Genomic DNA, 17,779 nt, shown 5'->3' on the forward strand with positions numbered 1-17,779 from the left:
GAAACATAAACACTGGCACAGACCCGTTGGGCCAAATGGCCGAACATAACATAAGAAATAGGAGGAATAGGCCATGTGGCCCCTCGAGCCTGCTCCGCCATTCAATAAGATAATGGACTCAGCTCCACTTCCCTCCCCATAACCCTTATCGCTCAAAAATCTGTCTATCCCCACCTTAAATATATTCAATGACCCAGCCTCCACAGCTCTCTGGGACAGAGAATTCCATAGATTGACAACCCTCAGAAGAAATTTCTTCTCATCTCAGTTTTAAATGGGCGGCCCCTTATTCTAAGACTATGTCCCCTAGTTCGAATCTCCCCCATCAGTGAAAATATCCTCTCTGCATCCACCTTGTCGAGCTCCCTCATTACCTTATATGTTTCAATAAGATCACCTCTCATGCTTCTGAACTCCAATGTGTATAGGCCCAACCTACTCAACATATCCTCATAGGTCAACCCCCTCATGTCCGGAATCAACCTAGTGAACCTTCTCTGAACAGCCTCCAATGCAAGTATATCCTTCCTTAAATACGGAGACCAAACCTGTATGCAGTACTCCAGGTGTGATCTCACTAATACCCTGTACGGTTGTAGCAGGACTTAACTGCTTTTATCCTCTATCCCCCTTAGAATAAAGGCCAACATTCCCCATTTGCCTTCCTGATTACTTGCTGTACCTGCATACTAACTTTTTGCATTTCATGCACCCCCAGGTCTCTGTACTGCAGCACTTTTCAATTTTTCTCCATTTAAATTATAATTTGCTTTTCTATTATTTCTGCCAAAGTGAATAACCTCACATTTTCCCATATTGTATTCCATCTGCTAAATGTTTGCCCACTCACTTAGCCTGTCTATATCCCTTTGCAGATTTTTTGTCCCCTCCACACAATTTGCTTTCCCACCCATCTTTGTATCATCAGCAAACTTGGCTACATTACACTCGGTCCCTTCATCCAAGTCGTTTAATATAGATTGTAAATAGTTGAGGACCTAGCACCAATCCCTATGGCACCCCACTAGTCACTGTTTGCCAACCGGAAAATGACTCATTCATCCCGACTGTTTTCTGTTAGTTAGCCAATTCTTTATCCATGCTAATATATTACCCCCAACCCCACGAGCTTTTATCTTGTGCAGTAACCTTTTATGTGGCACCTTATCGAATGCCTTTTGAAAATCTAAATACATTACATCCACTGGTTCCCCCTTATCCACCCTGCTCATTACATCCTCAAAGAATTCCAGCAAATTTGTCAAACATGATTTCCCTTTCATAAAACCATGCTGATTGAATCATGCTGTTCCAAATGTCCCGCTACTGCTTCCTTAATAATGGACTCCAGCATTTTCCCCAACGACAGATGTTAGGCTAAATGGTCTATAGTTTTCTGTTTTTTGTATGCCTCCTTTTTTAAATAGGGGCGTTACATTTTTAGTTTTCCAATCTGCTGGGACTGCCCCAGAATTCAGGAAATTTTGGTAATTACGACCAATGCATCCACTATCTCTGCAGCCACATCTTTTAAGGCCCTAGGATGTAAGGCATCAGGTCCAGGGAACTTGTCCACCTTTAGTCCCATTATTTTACCTAGTACTACTTAATTAGTGATAGTGATTGTATTAAGTTCCTCCCTCCGTATAGCTCCTTGATTATCCACTATTGGGATGTTTTTAGTGTCTTCTACCATGAAGACCGATACAAAATATTTGTTCACGTCCCTGTTCTCCATTATTAATTCTCCAGTCTCATCCTCCATTTACTTTAGCCACTCTTTTCCTGTTTATGTATCTGTAGAAACTCTTACTATTTGTATTTCTATTTCGTGTTAGTTTACTTTCGTAATCTATTTTCCCCCTCAATCATTTTTTTGGTCTTTCTCTGCTGGTTTTTAAAAGTTTCCCAATCCTCTGGCCTCCCACTAGTCTTGGCCACATTGTATACCCTTGTTTTCAATTTGATACCATCCCTTATTTCCTTAGTTAGCCACAGATGGTTACCCCTTCTCTTAGTCTTTCCTTCTCATTTGGGATATATTTTTGTTGCGAGTTATGAAATATCTCCTAAAATGTCTGCCACTGCTCATCAACCGACCCATTCTTTTTCCCAGTACACTTTAGCCAACTCTGCCCCAACACCTTTGTAATCTCCTTTATTTAAGCTTAGGACACTGGTTTGAGAACCAACTTTCTCATCCTCCAACTGAATTTGAAATTCAACCAACCATATTATGGTCACTCATTCTAGAGGATGTTTTACTATGAAATCATTTATTAATCCTGCTTCATTACACAGTACCAGATCTAAGATATCCTGCTTCCTGGTTGGTTCCGCAACATACTGTTGAAGGAAATTATCCTGGATACACTCTATGAACTCCTCCTCAAGGCTACCCTGGCCAATTTGCTTTGTCCAATCAACATGAAGGTTAAAAATCACCCATGCTTATTGCCGTTCCTTTATTACAAGCCTCCATTATTTCTTGATTTATACTCCGTCCTGTTAAGGGGCCTATAGACTACGCCCACCAGCGACTTTTTCCCTTTATTATTCCTTATCGCCATTCAAACTGATTCAACATCTTGATCCTCTGTTTCTGTGTTAATTCTGTGTCATATTCTCTCAACACTTTGGGTTAAATACTACCTATCGCTGTTTTGAGCTAGTCTGGGACTTGCATCTCCTCTATATCAATGTCGTTGATTTTACCTCAGTTATGTCTGCTTGAGGAAGGCACATTGTTCACACCGTCCCTTTTGAATACACGGAGTCAGGAATCAGAATGTTTACTCTCTTGTGCATGTCCTGGGTCTCGAGAACATTTGCACCTTTTATGGTTCTACCCCTTCTCTCACGGAGACAATGGTTTACTGTCCTGTTAGCCTCTGCTGCTGTGCTTCCCCGGGTCTCTTGCTGCTCCCCTCTAGTCATGTTCATGTGGTTCTACATTTCCCACTAAGCCCTTTCTCACCCCAAAATTTGTAGAGGCTTTTTTCCACGGTCTATCACTTTTAATGTGATCATCTATTTAGGATCACCTTTGTTTCATCTGAACACATTGATTTATGACATGTAATCATCCTGGATGCTCAGCATTATTCCTTCAATAGTCCCCAGTTATCCCCCACTGAAATGCTTTGGGATTGTATGTATGTAAGTTGTTCTGGTGATTTTGAAGGACTATTATACTCTCTCCCCCACAGCAGCCAGTGTGGGTCAGAGTGCTTTCATTCCTGCTGAGGACGATCCCATGCCCCAATCTAACAGCATTGTGCCAAATTTTCTCTCACTGGGAATGGGAAAGAACAAGAGACAGAGACACGTGAGAGCATGGAAAGAGACCAGATGTGTGGATGGGGCAGGAGATATCAGTCCAATTGAAGGCTGGAGTCATTGGACACACCGCATGTGGCTGGTCGATGCCCCGAGGTGCTGGTCTCACCTTAGTAGACCAATGACAGTTTATGGACCAACACGAACTGAATGGAAATCTATTCCTGCAGTGGCAAATATACTTGCATGTGGCTACTGCTCAAAGTGCTGCCTTCTTTAGTTGTGTTGTTTTATGTCAAGTCTGGACAACATTGTCACTGGTTGATTGATCAACAATACCGTCTATGTATATAGTGCCTTTAATGTGGGGAGACATCCCAAGTCGCTTCACTGAGGTGCAACCAGACAGAGCTGGATGCCGAGCCAAGGGAGGAGATGTTGGGAGTAGCCAAAAGCTTGGTTAAAGACGTGGTAAGGAAGGTCTTAAAGGAGGTAGTAGAGAGGCAGAGGGGCTTGAGGTGGAGGAGTTTAAGAGGGAATTCCAAAGACTTATATTTTACTCAGTGACAGGAAGCAGATTGATAAAACGAATGGTAGGATTGACAGAGGCAACAAACAGGATGGGCACTAAAACCCAGAGCTCCATTTGTATTTTGCCAAGCTTGAATAGGGGAGCTGAGTTGAACCCTTTGATGAGCCAGTACTGGCCCTGCTCTGCTGGGATAAAGTACTGGTTACAATAACTGCGGAAATCACAGAGATTCTTAAATATTCAGTACATAAAACACAACCAATACAGAGCGAGCTCCTACCTGTGGAAAGCGAATCACAGCCATGGTCAAACAGCTCTCCGAGAGGACTGCTGCTATTGGTTCTTCTCGCCTGCTTCCCATCTATAGCATCGAGTGTTTGGTAGATAAAAAGGCCCAGTGCACAGGCTAGATATGCCCACAGAGGTGCCTGCAGAGCACAGAAAACAGAGCAAGCTGAAAGTCAGCAGTAGGATCGCACACCGGGAGCAGAGGGAAGGATGGATTAAGGGCATCACACCAGAGACACTCTGGCAGAACTTGATAGTAGCATCAGTTTAAGTTCAACTTTCCCTATACTGTAAACAATACAGTATCAGAATTAACAGCATGCGGAGAAATAAATGAAGTTATTACAACAGTGACTACACTTCAAAAGTACTTCATTGGCTGTCCCGAGGTTCTGAAATGCAAGTCTTTCTTTTCTTAAATGCCTCCGCTGAACACTATACTTAGACTCGGGTGGTTGAGCTGGATGCATGTCTAATAACATAGAAACATAGAAAATAGGTGCAGGAGTAGGCCATTCGGCCCTTCTAGCCTGCACCGCCATTCAATGAGTTCATGGCTGAACATTCAACTTCAGTACCCCATTCCTGCTTTCTCGCCATACCCCTTGATCCCCCTAGCAGTAAGGACCTCATCTAACTCCTTTTTGAATATATTTAGTGAATTGGCCTCAACAACTTTCTGTGGTAGAGAATTCCACAGGTTCACCACTCTCTGGGTGAAGAAGTTCCTCCGCATCTCGGTCCTAAATGGCTTACCCCTTATCCTTAGACTGTGACCCCTGGTTCTGGACTTCCCCAACATTGGGAACATTCTTCCTGCATCTAACCTGTCTAACCCCGTCAGAATTTTATATGTTTCTATGAGGTCCCCTCTCATTCTTCTGAACTCCAGTGAATACAAGCCCAGTTGATCCAGTCTTTCTTGATAGGTCAGTCCCGCCATCCCGGGAATCAGTCTGGTGAACCTTCGCTGCACTCCCTCAATAGCAAGAATGTCCTTCCTCAGGTTAGGAGACCAAAACTGTACACAATACTCCAGGTGTGGCCTCACCAATGCCCTGTACAACTGTAGCAACACCTCCCTGCCCCTGTACTCAAATCCCCTTGCTATGAAGGCCAACATGCCATTTGCTTTCTTAACCGCCTGCTGCACCTGCATGCCAACCTTCAATGACTGATGTACCATGACACCCAGGTCTCTTTGCACCTCCCCTTTTCCTAATCTGTCACCATTCAGATAATAGTCTGTCTCTCTGTTTTTACCACCAAAGTGGATAACCTCACATTTATCCACATTATACTTCATCTGCCATGCATTTGCCCACTCACCTAACCTATCCAAGTCGCTCTTCAGCCTCACAGCATCCTCCTCGCAGCTCACACTGCCACCCAACTTAGTGTCATCCGCAAATTTGGAGATACTACATTTAATCCCCTCATCTAAATCATTAATGTACAGTGTAAACAGCTGGGGCCCCAGCACAGAACCTTGCGGTACCCCACTAGTCACTGCCTGCCATTCTGAAAAGTACCCATTTACTCCTACTCTTTGCTTCCTGTCTGACAACCAGTTCTCAATCCATGTCAGTACACTACCCCCAATCCCATGTGCTCTAACTTTGCACATCAATCTCTTGTGTGGGACCTTGTCGAACGCCTTCTGAAAGTCCAAATATACCACATCAACTGGTTCTCCCTTATCCACTCTACTGGAAACATCCTCAAAAAATTCCAGAAGATTTGTCAAGCATGATTTCCCTTTCACAAATCCATGCTGACTTGGACCTATCATGTCACCTCTTTCCAAATGCACTGCTATGACATCCTTAATAATTGATTCCATCATTTTACCCACTACCGATGTCAGGCTGACCGGTCTATAATTCCCTGTTTTCTCTCTCCCTCCTTTTTTAAAAAGTGGGGTTACATTGGCTACCCTCCACTCCATAGGAACTGATCCAGAGTCAATGGAATGTTGGAAAATGACTGTCAACGCATCCACTATTTCCAAGGCCACCTCCTTAAGTACTCTGGGATGCAGTCCATCAGGCCCTGGGGATTTATCGGCCTTCAATCCCATCAATTTCCCCAACACAATTTCCCAGCTAATAAGGATTTCCCTCAGTTCCTCCTCCTTACTAGACCCCCCGACCCCTTTTATAACCGGAAGGTTGTTCGTGTCCTCCTTCGTGAATACCGAACCAAAGTACTTGTTCAATTGGTCCGCCATTTCTTTGTTCCCCGTTATGACTTCCCCTGATTCTGACTGCAGGGGACCTACATTTGTCTTTACTAACCTTTTTCTCTTTACATATCTATAGAAACTTTTGCAATCCGTCTTAATGTTCCCTGCAAGCTTCTTCTCATACTCCATTTTCCCTGCCCTAATCAAACCCTTTGTCCTCCTCTGCTGAGTTCTAAATTTCTCCCAGTCCCCAGGTTCGCTGCTATTTCTGGCCAATTTGTATGCCACTTCCTTGGCTTTAATACTATCCCTGATTTCCCTTGATAGCCACGGTTGAGCCACCTTCCCTTTTTTATTTCTATGCCAGACAGGAATGTACAATTGTTGTAGTTCATCCATGCGGTCTCTAAATGTCTGCCATTGCCCATCCACAGTCAACCCCTTAAGTATCATTCGCCAATCCATCTCAGCCAATTCACGCCTCATACCTTCAAAGTTAGCCTTCTTTAAGTTCTGGACCATGGTCTCTGAATTAACTGTTTCATTCTCCATCCTAATGCAGAATTCCACCATATTATGGTCACTCTTCCCCAAGGGGCCTCGCACAACGAGATTGCTAATTAATCCTTTCTCATTACATAACACCCAGTCTAAGATGGCCTCCCCCCTAGTTGGTTCCTCGACATATTGGTCTAAAAAACCATCCCTTATGCACTCCAGAAAATCCTCCTCCACCGTATTGCTTCCGATTGGAAGAATATTGTTACAGAACGATGGCTCCCTCTCTCCCTCCCTCCCTTCCCCAGCTATGTACGTGACACTACTGAAATCTGACACTGACTGTGAGGGGGACTTGTAGACACAGAGCAGAGTCCTCCACAAGATGTGTGTGTTCAAGAGAGTTTGGAAATTAAGCTCGGGAGGGGGGAGATAATGATGTAGTCTGACTTTGGTTATCAAGACAATGGGGCCACCAAGATGAGCCCGATACAAACCCCGGGCCAGACAGGATTCACAATGGGATATAAAAGCCACGTAGAGGGAAGAATGAGTTAATGATACAGGGCTTTGACCAATTCAAAATAAGATAAAACTCCTTAAGTGAGGCAATCAAACCGTGATGTGGGGCAGGACTGCTATTTGGGACATAGAAGGGGAGGGCCTATCAGCCCCTCGAGCCTGCCCTGCACCTCAATTCCATATCCCTCAATAACTAACAAAAATCTATCGTGCTCAGTCTTGAAATTTTCAACTGACCCCCAGTATCAAGAGCCTTTCGGAGGAAGAAGGCCCTAGATTTCCGCTACCCTTTGTGTTAAGAAGCCTAGCTCTAATTTTAAGGTTATGCCCCCTTGTTCTGGATTCCCCACTAGAACTAACTTTCTACCCAATCAAATCCATTAACATCTTAAACACCCCAATTAGATCATTCCTCAATCGTCTAAACTCAAGGGAATACAAGTCAGGTTTATGCAACCTGTCCTCATATTTACCCCACTAAGCTTGTGTTTCATTCTGGTGAATCTGTGCTGCACGCTCTCCAAGGTCAAAATACCCTCCTGAGGTGCAGTGCCCAGACAGGGTCTAACTGAGGCTCTGTACAACTGAAGCACAACATCCTGCCCTTTCTATTCCAGCCCCCTGAAGATAAAGGTAGAGAGAGATGTGAAACAGATAGGTAAATGGGGTTGAGGTACAGATCAACCCCAGTCTAATAATTGAATGGTGGAGCAGGCTCAAGGGGCTGAATGGCCCAGTGCCACTGCTGCATTGTAAACGCGCATTAAACATGCGATAGGCTTCCACGTACATCAGATGATGGACAGATCAAATGGGTGGACAGTGGTTACGTGGAGGGCCTCACTTCGTACTTGCTGCATCCCCTTTATCCCTCGAAAGGTGCCACTGCTCCTCAAGAGGCACAGAGTGTGTCTCCATTGTACCAGCAGCAGGATCACAAAATAAGCCCAACCTTCACCTCCTGGAAACCCAGTCCAACGCAGAACGGTTTCGCAGGGAAATGGAGTGCTGCCTGGCTCCAGGGCCAGTCAGGAACACTAAATCTGTTACATTCCCTGCCAAAATAACCTCAATGTGCACACAATCTCCAGTTTCTTATTTTCCACACCGCTGCAATGTTTTTCCAGGCTGGAGCGGAGAGGGAGGAGTCGGGAGTTTTGCAATAGGAGTGCTGCAAACGCGCGAGGTCCATTCAAAAAAACCCACAAGGAAAATGTTAGGCAGCCCTGAGTGGAAGCAGTGACTGGATTATCATCGTGAGCCATGATCTAACCCACCACTTAGAGGAAGCTCGTTAGCAGTGCCCTCACAATATCTATTGCTCAAACTTCCTGCACATGCTCCTAAAAACAGCTGTGAGCCAGGCCACAGCCAGGCTGCAGGAGTGTGCACCATTAGTTACATGTAACACCGAGTCCACCTGCTTCATAGCCACACGGTATTCATTCCTTAACACAGCCTCACGTCACTGGGTCCCAAGCAGCCCACAGCCCCGTCACCATATAGGCACCTCGTGGGCTCTCACACACACATCAACCCACAGCCCCGTCACCATATAGGCACCTCGTGGGCTCTCACACACACACACACACACACACGTCACTGTGGCCTGAGCAGCCCACAGGCCCGTCACCATATAGGCACCTCGTGGGCTCTCACACACACATCAACCCACAGGCCCGTCACCATACAGGCACCTCGTGGGCTCTCACACACACACGTCACTGGGGCCTGAGCAGCCCACAGCCCCCTTGTGGGCTCTCACACACACATCAACCCACAGGCCCGTCACCATACAGGCACCTCATGGGCACACACACACACACGTCACTGGGGCCTGAGCGGCCCACAGTCCCCTTACCATACAGGCACGTCATGGGCTCACACACATACACGCGCACGTCACTGAGGCCCGAGCAGCCCTCATGCACTTACTTCATTGTGTTTCTCGTTTCCCAAAAGCTGGCCATTGTAGCTCAGTGGGAGCACTCTGAGTCAGAGGGTCGTGGTTTCAAGCCTCACGCCCGAGACTTGAGCCCATAATCCAGGCTGACACTCCCAGTGCAATGCTGAGGGAGTGCTACACTGTCAGAGGTCCCACCTTTCAGGTGAGACGTTAAACCGACTCTGCCCTCGCAGGTGGATGTAAAAGACCCCATTGCACAACAGGGTATTTGAAGAGCAGGGGAGTTCTCAATGCCCTGGCCAATATTTATCCCTCTACCAACATCACAAACAGATTATCTGGCCATTATCACGTCTGTTTGTGGGAGTTTGCTGTGAGCAAATTGGCTGCCGCATTTCCTACATTACAACAGTGACTACACTTCAAAGGACTTCCTGAGGTTGTGAACGTTGCTATAGAAATCTCCAAAATTCCACAGGTTTATTGCAAACCTGTGTGTCTGGATGCAAGAACAGAACTAACAGGCAACGAATAGCTAATTAGCCCCCCAAAATACAACCAGCAAACCCTCCTGTACACAGTCAGCATTACCAACACACGAGGCAGAAGCAAACAGCCGATAAATAAGCCAGTGGTTGCACAAAACAAAAACTCAGAAATGATCCACAGTTGCCTGCGATATTTGAAGCAACTTACGGTTTTGATGAGCACTGGTTGGGAATTTCCCAAGCTGGTTCCCCTCCACTGCACGTATAACTTGTATTTATATAGCATCTTGAAGATAGGAAAACATCCCAAGGCATTTCACAGCAGTATCAAACAAATGCTGACACAGAGCCACATAAGGAGATATTAGGGCAGGTAATAAAAAGCTTGGCGCAAGAGGTAGGTTTGAAGGGGCGTCTTAAAGGAGGAAAGAGGGGTGGAGGGGGAGTTCCAGAGCTCAGGGCTGAAGGCACGGCCACCAATGGTGGAGCGATTAAAATCAGGATGCACAAGAGGCCAGAAATGTAGGAGTGCCGAGATCTCGGGGAGTTGTGGGGCTGGAGGAGGTTACAGAGATATAGAGGGGCGAGGCCATGGAGGGATTTGAACACAAGATGAGAATTTTAAAATTGAGACGTTGCCGGACCAGAAGCCAATGTAGGTCAGCGAGCACAGAGATGATGATGGGTGAGCGGGACTTGATGCGAGTTAGGTCACGGGTCAGCGAGCACAGGGGGTGATGGGTGAGCAGGTCTTGGTGCGAGTTAGGTCACGGAAAGCGAGCGCAGAGGTGATGGGTGAGGGGGACTTGGTGTGAGTTAGGACACTGGTCAGCAAGCACAGAAGGTGATGGGTGAGCGGGACTTGGTGCGAGTTAGGTCACGGGCAGCCGAGCTTTGGATGATTTGAAGTTTACGGAGGGTACAAGGTAGGAGGCCAAAGTTATGCTGCGAGAAAGACAAACTCACTTAGTCCTCCGATTATTTTGGTCCAAGTCCTAGGAGTGAAAAGGGAAGTGATGAGCTCGTACAAGCATCCCATTCTTACATAGAAAATAGGTGCAGGAGTAGGCCATTCGGCTCTTCGAGCCTGCACCACCATTCAATATGATCATGGCTGATCATGCAACTTCAGTACCCCATTCCTGCTTTCTCACCATACCCCCTGATCCCTTTAGCCGTAAGGGTCACATCTAACTCCCTTTTGAATATGGCCTCAACAACTTTCTGTGGTAGAGAATTCCACAGGTTCACAATTCTGAGTAAAAAAGTTTCTCCTCATCTCGGTCCTAAATGGCTTACCCCTTATCCTTAGACTGTGACCCCTGGTTCTGGACTTCCCTAAAATCGGGAACATTCTTCCTGCATCTAACCTGTCCAATCCCGTCAGAATTTTATATGCTTCTGTGAGATCCCCTCTCATTCTTCTAAATTCCAGTGAATATAAGCCTAGTCGATCCAGTCTTTCTTCATATATCAGTCCTGCCATCCTGGGAATCAGTCTGGTGAACCTTCGCTGCACTCCCTCAACAGCAAGAATGTCTTTCCTCAGGTTAGGAGACCAAAACTGTACATAATATTCCACGTGTGGCTTCACCAAGGCCCTGTACAACTGCAATAAGACCTCCCTGCTCCTATACTCAAATCCTCTCGTTATGAAGGCCAACATGCCATTTGCCTTCTTCACCGCCTGCTGTACCTGCATGCCAACTTTCAATGACTGATGTACCATGACACCCAGGTCTCATTGCACCTCCCCTTTTCCAAATCTGTCACCATTCAGATAATATTCTGCCTTCCTGTTTTTACACTGAGCAAACCTCTGCCTGTGGAGCTGTCTATCAAAATAAACTTCAAGGGCTTGGAGAGTAAAATGCGAAATCGGCTAGACAGTGTGTCGCACCATCCACTACCCCCACCTCATCTCATCTCAAAGGGAAACCAAGCATCTGCGAATGGGACAAGAGTAGCTGGTCCAGTAATTATTAATTGTTTCTATCACCCTTTCAGCATCCACCCGGTCAATCCCCGAGAATCTCGAGGACAAAATCTACAGCCATCCTGCCGAGTGCTTTCAGTTGGACGCACTACAAAAAAACCCACATTAATGAAACTCAACTGACAACGCAGAGCAGGAAAAGTTTCCTGCAAAAAACAGACGGCACTTAGACAGAGACCACAGAACTTGCTGAGTACCAACCAATGATCACACCAGCAGCTCCAACATAGAGCTCAACTACAGCACACCAACAATTCGTACTGTGCCATACAGCGTCCATGACACAGGCACCTGTCCAGTGACGTGGGGCAGTCACTATACACCAACATGGCCCCACTCCATGCCCTTCACACTCGCCGTCTCCTCGCTGATTAGTTAATGGGATTGTTTGTTTAATGGTGATGTCTGAATTTTTGGTCTTTGATGTTTGAGTCACTTAAGTTTGTGCACCCAACAATTGTGGATTTTTACACAAGACACATAAATACACCAACATGTACCTATATATAAATAGAGTCAGAGAATGGACAGCACAGGAGGCGGCTATTCGGATCATCGTTCCTTATGCTGGCTCTTATAAGGAACCATCATTACTCTCATTCTTTTCCACCCCCTCAGCCCTCTTTCTACATAGACCGACAAATATTTCCCCTTCAAGTATTTATCCAATTTCCTTTTGCATTTTACTATCGAATCTGCTTCCCCCGCCCTTTCAGGTGGTGCATTCCAGATCACAACTCACTGCGTTAAAAAACCTCTGGTTCTATTGCAAATTTACCTTAAATCAGTGTCCTCTGGTTACCGACACACCTGCCACTAGAAAGTTGCTCCTTATTTAGTCTACCAAAATGCTTCATTATTTTGAACACCCCTATTAAATCTCCCCTTAACTGTCTCTGCTCGAAGGACAACAGCTTCTCCAGGCTTTCCACATAACTCAAGTCCCTCATCCCTGGTACCGTTCGAGCAAATCTCCTCTGCACCCTGTCCAAGGCCTTGACATCCTGCCTAATGCGCGGTGCCCAGAATTGGACACAAAACTCCAGCTGGGGCCTAACTAGTGATTTATAAAGATGTACTCTGTTTATAAAGCCAAGGATCCCATATGCTTCAACAGCCTTCTCAACTTGCCCTGCCACCTTCAAAGATTTGTGTACATGCACGCCCAGGTCTCTGTTCGTGCACCCCCTTTAAAATGTAGTTTATGTTGCTTCTCCTTATTTTTCCTACCAAAATGCATCACTTCAAACTTCTGTGCATTAAATTTCATCTGCCATGTGTCTGCCCATTTCACCAGTCTGTCTCTGTCCTCCTGAAGTCTGTTACTATCCTCCTCGCCGTTTACTACATTTCCCAGTTTCGTGTCATCTGCAAACTTTGAAATGATACCCAAGTCAGGTTACTGATACACATCAGAAAGACCACTGGGGAACACCACTGTAAACTTCCCTCTAGTCTGAAAACTAACTGTTCATCTCTACTCTCTGCTTTCGGTCCCTGAGCCAATTTTGTATCCATTTGCCTTTTAACAAATCTGCGTTGGCTGTCATTTATTAACCCATACCTTTCCAAATGGCAATTTTGTCTCGGATTATTGTCTCTAAATGTTTCTCCACCACCGACATTATACTGACTGGCCTGTAGTTGCTGGGTTTATCCCCCCCCCCCCCGCCTTTCTTTGTACAGGGGTATAACATTTGCAACCCTCCAGTTCTCTGGCATCAACCCATATCTAAGGAGGATTGGAAGACTGTGGCCAGAAACTGTCATTTCCACCGTTACTTCCCTCAGCAACCTCGGATGCAACCCATCCAGATCAAGTGACTTCTACTTTGAGCGTTGCCAACCTTTTTAGTACCTCTTTATTCTTATGCAGACGACTCTTGCGCCTGCGCACATTCAGAGGCCAAACTCCAAACTATCGTTAACACCTTCATCGAAGCGTACAATAGCACGGGCCTCACACTAAACATCCATAAGACAAAGGTCCTCTACCAAGCTGCCCCCGCCACAGCACTGCACCCCCCCCCCCCCGCCCCCGGGTTATCAAAATCCACAACGAAGCCTTGGACAATGTGGACCATTTCCCATACCTCGGGAGCCTAACATCGCCTTCGATGTGTAAGTGCAGCCTTCAGTCGCCGAAAAGTGTTTGAAGACCAGGACCTCAAACCCGGCACCAAGCTCATGGTCTACAGAGCAGTAGTGATACCTGCCCTCCTGTATGGCTCAGAGACATGAACTATATACAGCAGGCACCTCAAAACACTGGAGAAGTACCACCAACGCTGCCTCCACAAGATCCTGCAAATCCATTGGCAGGATAGACGCACCAACGTCAGTGTTCTCGCTTAGGCCAATATCCCCAGCATCGAAGCACTGACCACGCTCAACAGCTCTGATGGACGGGCCACAACTTCCGCATGCCCGTTACGAGACTCCCAAAACAAGCGCTCTACTCGGAGCTCTGACACGGCAGAGGAAATACTTCAAGGACACCCTCAAGGCCTCCTTGAAAAAAGTGCAACGTTCCCATCGACACCTGGCCCAAGACCACTCAAAGTAGAGGAGAAGCATCTGGGAAGGCACCGAACACCTCGAGTCTCTTCACCGGGAGTACGCGGGGGCCAAGCGCAAACAGCGGAAAGAGCACACGATAACCCAAGCACCCCACCCACTCGTTCCCTCATTCAACGTCCCTTCAACCACCATCTGCCCCACCTGCGACAGAGAGGTCCCGCATCGGACTCATCAGTTACCCACAACTCATTTTTAGTGTGGAAGCAAGTCATCCTCAACTCCAAGGGACTGCCCGAGAGATTCTTATCCTATCCAATTCTCTACCACCTCCTTCCTTTACTGTGACATTGGCAGCAGCCTCTTCTTTAGTGAAGACAGTTGCAAAATACTCATTTAGTACATCACCCAGGCCCTCTGGCTCCACAAGAACATCTCCTTTTTGTTCCCTAAATCGGCACTACCCTTCCTTTGACTATTTATATGTTATTAAAGACTTTTGGGTTAATGTTACCCACTAATATACATAAATATTTTCAGGATAGCGAACTCTACCACCTGCCAGCAGTATTGTAGTGTAGGTAATATTAATGTACATGATATACAACCCATTGTTAACTTGTGCAGTAGCAGTCGGGAAGTACAGTGTGTACATTAGTCATGTTATGTAATATATAACTGACGTATCGAATGGCAACAGAGTAGTACATTTTTATTGTATTTTTATCGCATGATATTCCTGTGAAACACCTTGGGACAGTTCACTACATTAAAGGCGCTATACAAATTGTTGTTACATTAGTGTATTTTATGTTCGACTGACCAATTTGGTAGAGCCAGGCAGTGTTTACAGTTATATCACTGTTCAGTAGCAGATAGACAGTATTAAGATATATTTGCATGCATACATAAATCACAGATCTGCCCAGCGCTGGGCAGGCAATATACAACAGGATCACATTATTGACCGTGGCCACTATTACAACACACAACAGTATATACTGCATCCGCAATCTGCTCAATGGCAGGTGGGCAGGATTTTAACTTTGCATATATTAATTGCGGTAGGACAGTGCACTATATATTACATTCTAATATAGAATAGTGTATTATATATTACGGCTCGGTGGCCATCGAGCAGTGTATTCTTTCTTGCACGTTACCATTTTGGATCAAAAAAGGATGGATCCAAGTATCAACTAAATGGTGAAAAGGTTCAAAGGGATTCAGGGCTCCATAATGACAGAGTACTAAAATGTAGTAGTCAGCTACAAAAAAAAATCAAAAAGGCTAATGAAATGTTTGGCTTTATAACTAGAGAGCTAGATATAAAGTGTAGGAGGCGTACAGCAGCTATCCAAAGCCCTGGTTGGACCACAACTGGAGCACTCTGTACAGCCCTGCAAGGATATAGTGGCCTTGTTGGAATGCAGTGCAGATTCACCAGAATGTTACGAGGGATCGACTGGTCAGATCATGAGGACAATATACAAGCTAGGCTTGCAGGCCCTGCAATATAGCTGGTTAAGGGTTGATTTGACGGAGGTTTTTAGGATTTTGAAAGGAATTGATAGGGTAGAGGGAGAAACTTTTTTTGCTGATAGGGGAGTCCAGGACAAGGGGCCATAATCTTAAAATCAGAGCCAGGCCAATCAGGAGAGCAGTTAGGAAACATTTCTTCACACAAAGACTTGCATTTATATAGCACCTTTCATGACCTCAGGACATCCCAGACTGCTTTACAGCCAATGAAGTACTTTTGGAGTGTAGTCACTGCTGTAATGCAGGAAACCCTGCAGCCAATTTGCACAAAGCAAGATCCCACAAACAGCAACGTGATAATGACCAGATAATCTGTTTTTTTTTAAAGTGAGGTTGATTGAGGGATAAATATTGGCCAGAACACTGGGGATAACTCCCCTGCTCTTCTTCAAAATAGTGCCATGGGATCTTTTACATCCATCTGCGAGCGCAGACGGGGCCTCAGTTTAACGTCTCATCTGAAAGACACACCTCCGACAGTGCAGCACTCCCTCAGCACCGTACTGGAGTGTCAGCCTGGCTTAAGTGCTCGAGTCTCTGGAGTGGGACTTGAACCCACAACCTTCTGACTCAGACGAGAGTGCTACCCACTGTGCCACAGCTGACAAAGGATGGCAGAAGTGTGGAACTCTCTCCCACAAAAAGCTCAATTAATAATTGATAGAATTTTGCTAGCCATGGGTAATAAAGGATATTGAGCCATGGGAAGTGGATAGAGTTGGGATACAGAAATCACGATTTCACTGTTTGGCGGAACAGGCTCAAGGGACTGAACGACCTACTCCTGTTCCTATGTTTTTGGTCTGTGGCGGGTGGGTCGTGTATTGTATCCAATATATTCTACACATTTACCCACTATCATCGGGTGGTGCATTATATTCTATATATTGTATATGGCAACCTGCTGGCCCAGTCAGGCGGTGTATAATAACCTATATATCCTAGTCACATGCTCTGTGGCACTCATGCAATGCATTATATCCCATCTATTCTACAGTTACCTGCTCTGTGGTGGTCAGGCAGTATGCTATATTCTATAGATTATATACAGTGCCCTGCTGAGGTAGTATATATCATATACCTTCTACCTGTCCAATGGCCAGCAGGCAATATATTTCCTAAATAATTGGGCACACATCTTATACATTTACAAGCCCGGTGGCAGTGTAATATATCCTATATATGGAAGTATGTCGCGCACTCTCGAACGGGGTCAGACAGACTCTGTGAGGTGCAGAGACGGGGCTTTACCTGCTCGGTGGCGGTCGGACAGTAGGCCATGAGGACGAGCGTGGTGCAGACATTGAGGGCCAGGCCGGTAATGGTGATGACATTGGGGGCCACCCAAAGCGGCAGGCGGCGGACCAGCCACTCCCACCACAGCTGCATCAGCGGCTCGAGCAGCGAGGCCCCGGCGCTGCGGTAGCGGTGCTCCTCCAGGCGCTTGAGCTGCTGGCGGGACAGCGGGGAGTGCAGCAGGGCCCCGAGGCCTAGGCCGAGCCCGGGGCCCGCGCTCCGGCTCCCACGGCCCGGCCGCACGACGGTAACGTGCGGCGCCACCCCCGGGCTCCCCTCCCCGCCGTCCCCCCGCCGCGCCGGCCGCCGCTGCTGGGCGCTCATGGAGCCGGCGCTCGGTCACAGGGCCCCACTCTCCTGCTCTCGCTGCTCGCTTCCCGCTCGCTGCCAGGCTCCGGGCCTCCCTCGCCCCCGCTCCCGTTTCCCTGGACACCGGCCGCCGCCCCGGAAACAGTCGTCGCGGGTCAACCCGCCGTCCGCCGGAAGTCAGGGGGTGGGCGGGGCCAGCATGTGGCATCAGGACTGGGCTACTACACCGGGGGTAGTCTGGGGGTATCAAGGTCTGGGGGTCTCAGACTGGGCTATTACACCTGGGGTAGACTGAGGGGGCTGGGGGTATCAGACTGAGCTACTACACTGGGGCTATTACATCTGGGGTAGATTGGGGGGGGCTGGGGGTAGACTGGGGGGCTCAAGGATTGGGGGGCTCAGGATCTGGGGGGTAGACTGG

At 46.8% G+C, this 17,779-nt stretch overlaps 1 protein-coding gene across 2 annotated transcripts in view; it reads right to left on the reverse strand.

The window, feature by feature from the left end:
- LOC139227759 (choline/ethanolaminephosphotransferase 1-like) overlaps window positions 1-17,500 on the reverse strand; it is a 48,888-nt gene extending 31,388 nt beyond the window's left edge. For both annotated transcript variants that reach the window (XM_070858763.1, XM_070858764.1), the window contains exons 1-2: window positions 17,005-17,500; window positions 4,092-4,239 (exon numbers count right to left, since the gene is read on the reverse strand). In XM_070858763.1, coding sequence (XP_070714864.1) covers window positions 4,092-4,239; window positions 17,005-17,373 — 517 coding nt within the window. In that variant the 5' untranslated portion in view covers window positions 17,374-17,500. The remainder of the gene's footprint in view (window positions 1-4,091; window positions 4,240-17,004) is intronic.
- Between the last annotated feature and the right edge of the window lie 279 nt (window positions 17,501-17,779).

The sequence above is a fragment of the Pristiophorus japonicus genome, chromosome 17 (genome assembly GCF_044704955.1).
Source record: "Pristiophorus japonicus isolate sPriJap1 chromosome 17, sPriJap1.hap1, whole genome shotgun sequence".
NCBI lineage: Eukaryota > Metazoa > Chordata > Chondrichthyes > Pristiophoridae > Pristiophorus > Pristiophorus japonicus.